This window comes from Olea europaea, chromosome 8, assembly GCF_002742605.1.
Source record: "Olea europaea var. sylvestris chromosome 8, O_europaea_v1, whole genome shotgun sequence".
NCBI lineage: Eukaryota > Viridiplantae > Streptophyta > Magnoliopsida > Lamiales > Oleaceae > Olea > Olea europaea.
The window spans coordinates 411,450-419,654 of NC_036244.1; the positions used below are offsets into that span (position 1 = coordinate 411,450).

Sequence of the window (8,205 nt, forward strand, 5' to 3'; positions counted from 1 at the left end):
ATATATCTTTTTGCGATTTTAATTGTTCTTTGATTCATTAATGGGTGAGATCAATTCGATGAGTCAAATATTTTTATGAGTTGGAAACTTGAGAATTAGCAAAGTAGAGAACATAAATTCGTGTCAAGAACCATCACCCTGAAAAAAGGATAGAGTAACTACTTAAATATTTTCTGTTGAACGGCTAAAATCTGAGCTCAGTATTAGCGATTGCTAAACTTTGACATCTGTGATTAGTTCACAGGACCGTTAAAGAAAATGAAAAAGTTAGTTAGAATAATTAGAAGAGCAAAACGGTTATTTATGCTCGTAAATAATTATCGGATCTGGAACAAGGATAAAATATACATACAGTATGTCAGAGGAAAGTATTACAGATTTATTGGCTTCTGTGATTTTATATATTCCAAGAGTTCAATCTTTTGCCTTTAGCAGAAAAAGCAAAGATTAATAATTAGATTGGGTGGTCTAAGATTGACTAGACAGAATTTAATTATTGGAGCTTGAAAAATATATGTTCGATCAGGACCCTGTGATAGCTCTATAAAGTATTGAAACTTAATTGCGGTAATTATAATAATTTTGAACTTAATTGTAATTACAATAAAAATTTTATACTTAGTTGTAATTGCAATGAAAGTTGTAAATTTGATTATAAATGTAATTTAAATTCTAAAACTATACATGCAATTAAATGTAAGCTAAACTTTAATTAGAACTTCTATTTGAATGTGAAATTATTATTGCATAAGGATTGAAACCCTTTTATATCTATAAATAGAGATTAGTTGGAACTTAAACATCCTATGAAATGAAATCGTACAACATTTTTAATACATAATTTCATGGTGTTCAAATTTTGGAGAGAAAAAAATTATTTTTCTTGATTTTCCAATTGTCCAGTTCAAGAATTGGTTTCTTGATTTAATCAAAAGAAGGTACCCACCCATCAATGTAATCTTGACTTTGGAAAAAAAACCACAAAAGACTTGGATGCTTGAAGCATCAAATTTTTGAAATTAAAAACTTGAAAATTCATGATTCAGCATTAATTTAAGAATTGATTATCGAATTTAGGTAAAAATTCGAATTCTTTGTTTTTGATATAACATACATGTAAACATCTAAACGATCTTACTTATTAAATTAAAGAAATTTTTAATTTCTGAATAATTCCACTTCCACATTCCAACAATTGAGGTCTTACGTAGTTGGTTTTATGCGTAAACGTTGTTACTTTTTTAGTAGTTAAAATCCTCAAGTATGTGATATGACACAAGTTTTCTTGTGTTTGGATATCCCCTTACTAAACAAGGTCTATTCTGTATTTTGCTCGACTGTCTTGTACTATCTTAATTAGTAATGTAGGAGTAGAACTTCAATTCTTGAATAATCCACATCACTTCTGCGTCTATTATAACACAAGATTCCCCTTTTCAATGGAAAATGCCCGTATCCATAATTATGATCAAAACTCAGATTGTCTAATCTTACTTTTATTGCTAAATTTATATTGCTAATGCCGAGGGTTTAGCATCAATCTAGAGGAAAGGAAAGAATTATACTAAAAATTTACATTTCGAAACAAAAATATTACGTTACCTTGGAACGGAAAAAGAAAAAAGGACACAATTGCACGTGGTTCCAACATAGTGAAGAATCATAGTACTTCGACGGATAAATACGGACACACACCCCCAACCCCGCGCCCCCCAACAAAGTGACCTGGATAAGCATTCCACATGAACCCGAACTACCGGACCTGGACCAACATACACTTGCAATAAATTTGTTGTCAAGACCTATTTCACGTACCCTCACCATTCTAACACTCGAGTTGGGATGGTATTTTTCTCGAACCTATTTGTGTTTCTGAATCTTAAAATCGAGATGTTTCAAAATTTTCCGATAAATTAGGCTTCTATTTGTTGCCCATTATTTGGAAAGTTAAAAGAGTTTTGAATCGTACTTTTCAGAGAATGTGTGCTTAAAAAGTAAAAAAAGTTTACTAGTTTGTATATGAAATATTTTGTGTGAATGTGTAAAAAATGATACTGTAGCAAATAATTTAAAATTTTGAAGAATGCCACACAAGCAGGCACTAAAAATGCATGCACTGCCCGCTTTAATGAATGCACAAAACATCATATTTCCAATGAAATCGACCCAATTAACCAACGAGCATTTCAATAGCATTTCGCCCGAAACCCCCCAGGGATTAATCAGAGCACAACAAATAAAACATTTTTTATGAGATTCCAGAAATGACATGGACAAATTGACAGCAAATCACATGAGGAAAATACCAAAATTATCAAAATGTAAGTCCAGTTGTATCAACTATTCCAATCCACTACACACCAAATGGAGATCTTGTTAACTCTCTTTACTTGCCTTTCTCCTCATCGCATTTGGACGATTCCTGCACTGACCAGTTTCTGTATCTTGTTCATAACAAGAGGATTCCTCATGTGATCCTGCGCAGCCTTCGGATTTTCTTGGAGATCGACTAAGACCTGTTGCCAAATGCAACGCAGTTATAATAGTAGGATTCATTTCTGGATTTTCTATAAATAATTGAGTAGAGAATTCTACAAGTTATACCTGTTGCATGACTGGATCCTTTAGTATGTTCTGAATCTCCGGATCCTGCATTCCCTTGGCCTGCAAAAGGCAACATATTAAAAACGTGATTCAAACATAACTCCATAAAAAGATATCAACACAAGTAGAAATCTATCAAACCTGTCTCTCCTTCAGTTCTTCGGGGCTCAAGTCTCCACGGCTAGCCTTGTTTATCTGCTCAACACATCTGCACAAAAACTCACATTAGTTGTTAAGTGCAAACCTAAACAATGTTTTCATTTATTTGAAACTAAACTGAAATAAATATTAAAATGTTCCCTATACCTCCTAACACCATCTAGCAATTCTGGGTTCTGGGGATCATGCCTTAGTCCTTCCTGGTATGTCTCCAAAGCCTTTTCATATTCTTTCATAAAGAACTGGACTGCCCCCTTTCTAGTATAACCTTTAGCAAATCTTGGATCAAGTTCAATGCATTTTTCAGCATCTTTCAGTCCCTCAGGAAGAGCCCCAAGCTTTGTGTAACAAGCAGCCCTGTTGCTATACGCCTGCAAACTCAAAGAAATTACCATAAATCCACATGAACAATATCTTTAACTCAGTTTATACTTAAAACATTCAGATACAAGCCATCAATAATACCTTTGGATCTTTTGGGTTCCTCTTTAATGATTCTGTGTAATGCTTCACAGCCTCTGGATAATTTTGTTCTTTGAAATACTGGTTGCCTACAATTTGTCAACAAATTCAGTAACTACAAAGACAATGTGAATTAATAATACACTTAAGAGGCACTATACCTTTCTCGCGCTCCTCATCAGCTATCTTGGGATCAAAGTACTCTTGTTGTTCTAGTTCTTTTTTCGCTTTCTCAGCATCATTGAGCTTCTTCAATGTATCGGGGTTGCGATGCTCTGTAAGCGCTTTATGAAAAGTCTCAACGGCAGGTTCATAGTCCTTCGAACATTTTGCCACCTTCACTAAGGCAGATCCCTTTCTTGTTAGAGCTCTAGCGATCATCTTAAAGTCAGACCGCAGCTCTCTTCCCCTTTCAACAGCTTTGTCACAATCTTTAATGCAATCCTCATACTGAAATCCAGTGACAAATAGATGAATTGACAGCCTCCTTATCTTTTTATCTTCCTCTCCTATTGATATACAACTTTAATAAAGTAGACATCATTGTTAAGATCAAATGGATGAAGACGTGCTATTGTCAATTTAAATACAAAGGAAGAAGCCTCCAATTTAGTTTCAGATGACGCTCGTGAAGTAAAGACATGCTCACCATATGCCTACCAAATAACTTAGACCTGTTAACTAAACACAACACCCCTTTCATTTCTCTTCTTCACAAGAGAGAGAAAGCGATAGTGCTATAACAAACCCAAAGAATTACGTAGAAGAAAGTAATTCGTACCATACTCTTTCAATCAAATACTGCTCCGCTGGTAGATCTTGGTAGTTCTATCATCAGCTATGGGTTCGAATCTAAGAGATTCTAGACAATGTTTGTTATCCTGAAATTTTTTTGTCTTTTATGTATATACTACTGCCAGCCTTTCACTCCTCAAGTCAGGAACTAAACTACGGATGAGCGCAATCTCTAAATGATATTCAAAAAGCAAAAATACAGCTTCAACTTCTGAGGGGTTGATCTCCAAGATGCAGCACCTGACATCCCTCAGGATGCCATACCTCACTTTCATGCTTACATGCCTCCATGCCACAGGCATGGACAAAGAGACGTTCCACAGAATCATCCACGGTCACAATTTCTGAGTTAAAGCTGGTAACATCACAGACAGACCCTACTATTTGTTTCTGTCCAGTAGCTACACTTTTTAAAAATATTCAATACCATCTAGCAGGAAGAATACGGATACGTAATTCAAATACGATATGATACATACATGCATGCTGGTACAACTTTAAAAAAAAAATTAGGATACGCGGATACGTGCTATAAAAGTCAGCATAATTTCATTGATATAAAAAAATATTAAAACAAAAGCACAATAATAAAAATAAAATAAAATATTAAAACATTTTATCTTAATCCTTAATTATTCAAACTTCATTTTCTTCATCATCATCATCATCAACATTAGCTTCTTCATTATCATTAAAAATAACACTCCAAACTCTTGCTCATCTAATGATAAATTAGCAACTTCAAGTGGTTTAACACTTTCATGGCTCATGAGTATCGTCTCCTTAGTGTCCCACATTTTGAATTCTCCTTTTGAATATAGATAAATTATTAAAATAATTAAAAATATATATCCAATATTTCTCCAATACCTATCGAAAATAATTAAAAAAATACGTAGATACGTATAAAAAATTTTAAAAAATACATAAAATAATTGAAAAACAAGTATTCAGTATGCATTTAAGGATATCAAAGAGCATGGATGCTTCGATACATGTCGAATCCAAGTACATAATGAGTTTAAAAGCATCCATCCTTCTTAAGATACCACAACAAATAACTAATGATTATAGAGTCAAAAAGAGTTTTATCCTCTTATAGACCTTGGAAATCTGATTATTATACTCTTCAAGACCTTCAGTTAATGGATATAGCATATTTTATGTGTTACTTCATTTCCACAACGCATGGTAGGTTACAGCCTAAATGAGGAACTAGCATCCAACATACCATCAAATGTTTCTGAGAGCTTAGAATGATTAGAAATCTCATCATCAAGAAATGATATGCTTGCAAAGCTTTTGGATTCAAGCACCCGTATGGTATATAGACATTAAATTTGATTCAAGGGAAGATCATTCAAGAACTTATCATCCCCTATTACAAATGGTGATATCAACATAACTGAATTCAATAAAGCCCTTGATGAGGACATCTACTTTTGGCCTAGTTTAGTAGTTTTGGCCCAAGCCCAAACGTTCTTCATTTTTTTTTTTTTTTTTTTTTTTTTTTGCATGTTTTGTATTATAACTTAATTCAATGTTACTTAAGCTACCCTCATTTTCCAATTTTACCAGAAATGATAATTGTATCAATATTAACAAATTATTCCCGCAGGAGATCCGGACCCATTATTTCTGATCCTTCAAGATTCATTCTCTTCATTAAAAACAAATGGTCAGTCCACCTTATGGACATTGCTAAAAATGTCCAAACAATGTCAACCATCTCTCTTTGAAATTTATCGTTAACAATCATTACTATGTCGGTCTCCCCAGTACATTCACTGGCTTCTTAAACTCTTCGTCTTCCACTTACACAACCTGCCATTCTCATGTTGTCCATACGAAATCAACATATATGTTTCTTGAAAAACACCAATATTATTCCAAATGTATGGTTCTATGGTTGCCTTTTCAAAAATTCTTTCCAAACTAATCAATAGTCCATTATAAACCTCTAACAAAGAATCAAAAATCAGGACAAAGGATTCTAATCAAGAAACTATCAGAACATAATATGATGGAGCTAAATATCGCAATCAAATGGCTACCATATATTCCAGAATGCACAAAACAAAGCAGCATATGTATTCCAGAATGTTGCATATCTGCAAGACAGGATACGTGTACACACCATTCCACACAGAGTAAAGCAACCATCCAATTATACTTCAAGGAGCCAAATGCTGCTCAAGCAAGCAAATCAACTCGTCTTTGCAGTGATCTTGAACAGAACAATAAAAAAGCTATAAAATTTCAACTCTAGGAACATAACTTAACTCCAGAAAAATCAGCACCCAGTCATGAAGGCATCCTGTCAATACAGTAACCACTCAGACAGTGCAAACCTAGTTCTGACAACTAATGCAGTTACCACAATAAGAATTAAACCCGTACTAAACATCACTTTCAAAAATCCAGCCATATTCATACTTAAAAATAAAAATAAAATAAAAACCTTCATTATGTGCCACAGAATCAACTGTCAATAAACCAACTACATGAACTAATTCACGGGAGCATTCTAAGATTAAATGTATAATCTTTAACCATAATCATAACTGCCATGTCAAAACACCACTAGCAATCAATCAAATCAGGCTAATAGTTTTCCCTAAACCTACAATGTCAACTCAAAACAAATGGAAACAGAATAATGCCAAGGGAAAAAAAATTCAATCTTTCGTACTACCATGGTCCATTTAAGAACAAAACAGAGATTCAAGTATATAATATACCTTCCCCATCTCCAAGTACACAGCAGCACGATTAGTGAGGAAAGAGATATCCTCATCGTCGAGCTCAATGGCCTTGGTATAATGCTGAATTGCAGTTTCAAAGTCCTTCTTCTTGTACGCTGCATTCCCGGCTTCCTTCTCCTTCTGGGCCTGTGCTTTTTTATCCCTTTTCTCCCTCTGTTCCTCAGATAAGTCCATAGGCTCAGGTTCAGGCTCGGGTCTCTTCTCCTCCTTGATAGAGTCAGACTCAGAAGCTGCAGGCCTCTTCCTCTCTGGTGAGCCACGTGAGGACCCCTCAGCCATTTTTGCATCTTCTTCAGCTCCCCTCGTCTGGATTTTCACGTTCAACAAAACTCCAAATGCCTGCATCATTCTTTGATCGCTTAAATACAAGTTCAAATTATTTGGATTTTTCTGAATATCCTGCAACATTTTAACAAAATCAGGCTGCTGCAGAAACCCACGAGTTGTTGGGTCATTAGCCAGCTTAACCCACATCTCCGGCCCGAACGCCTCCCCAAACAGGTCGGCACCTGGCCCGGCCCGAGACCTCGAAGATCTCGCCAGAGCAGCCTCCGCATCAGCTAGCCCAGACTTAAGGGGCTCGTTATTTGGGTCAATTTCAAGACCCTTCTTGTAAGCCGAAACAGCATCATTGTAACTATGTAAGCCCATGTGAGCCGCGCCAAGACGGGAGTAGCCCTTAGACCAGTCGGGCTTCAGCTCGACGGTCTTCTCTGCATCCGAAAGTGCTTCAGAAAACTTGTTAAGAGAAGCGTAGGCGGCAGATCGGTTTGAGTACAGAACATGGTTGGAGGTGGCAAGGTTAATGGCTTCCGTGAAGTGGCTCACGGCATCGGTGAAGTTGCCGGCGGCGAACGCTGCATTGCCTTTGGCTTTCGCTTCGTCGGCCATTGAATTTTCTAATTGTGATTCAATAATGATAATTTGGGCGACAGTGTGGGGTTGCAGAAATGGAGAAGAGGCCAAGAGGGTTTTGAAGGGATTTGGGATGGGCGGGGATGACGGACGAGAGAATTCTAGGTGGGGAAGACCTTCTGGAATGTTCGAGGACTATGGACCTATAGGGTATTTTTAATAAAGAATTTGTAGCAGAGTTCATATTCTTTTAAAAGAGTTCGACAAAGTACCTAACCTTTAAATTTTGGCAGGGCTTTATGATTCCTTTAGCAAATATGTGGTTGAAGGACCTTTAGAGTTAGGGCCTAAAATACAATTAAATTTGTATGTGTTGTTCGTAGTGTAATTTTCCAAAGGAAGAATGAGTACCATTTTCATTTATTTAAATAATTTTAAAAAATAAATAAAATAAATTTCTTCCATTTTGCCCCAACTCACCCCACTACCATGACTACTACAATGGTAACAACGATTTCTCCACTCTGTGACACAAATCGTTGGAATAATCACAATGGAGATCCCT

At 35.7% G+C, this 8,205-nt stretch overlaps 1 protein-coding gene across 1 annotated transcript; it reads right to left on the reverse strand.

Annotated features, from left to right (window-relative positions):
* Window positions 1–2,161: 2,161 nt before the first annotated feature.
* LOC111398452 (hsp70-Hsp90 organizing protein 3-like) lies at window positions 2,162–7,822 on the reverse strand. The gene is made up of 7 exons (XM_023025353.1): window positions 6,762–7,822; window positions 3,387–3,675; window positions 3,229–3,314; window positions 2,911–3,134; window positions 2,746–2,812; window positions 2,605–2,664; window positions 2,162–2,516 (listed from the first exon to the last, which is right to left on the reverse strand). Exons 1-7 carry the CDS (start codon window positions 7,674–7,676, stop codon window positions 2,403–2,405), a joined length of 1,755 nt encoding a protein of 584 aa, XP_022881121.1. The 5' UTR covers window positions 7,677–7,822; the 3' UTR covers window positions 2,162–2,402.
* Between the last annotated feature and the right edge of the window lie 383 nt (window positions 7,823–8,205).

Coding starts and splice junctions, on each gene's coding strand:
- LOC111398452 (XM_023025353.1), bottom strand. CDS start 7,676: ATGGCCGACGAAGCGAAAGCCAAAGGCAATGCAGCGTTCGCCGCCGGC. Junction 3,676..6,761: donor TGTACTTGGAGATGGGGAAG/GTATATTATATA, acceptor ACTGGATTTCAG/TATGAGGATTGCATTAAAGA. Junction 3,135..3,228: donor GGAACCCAAAAGATCCAAAG/GTATTATTGATG, acceptor TTGAGTTTGCAG/GCGTATAGCAACAGGGCTGC.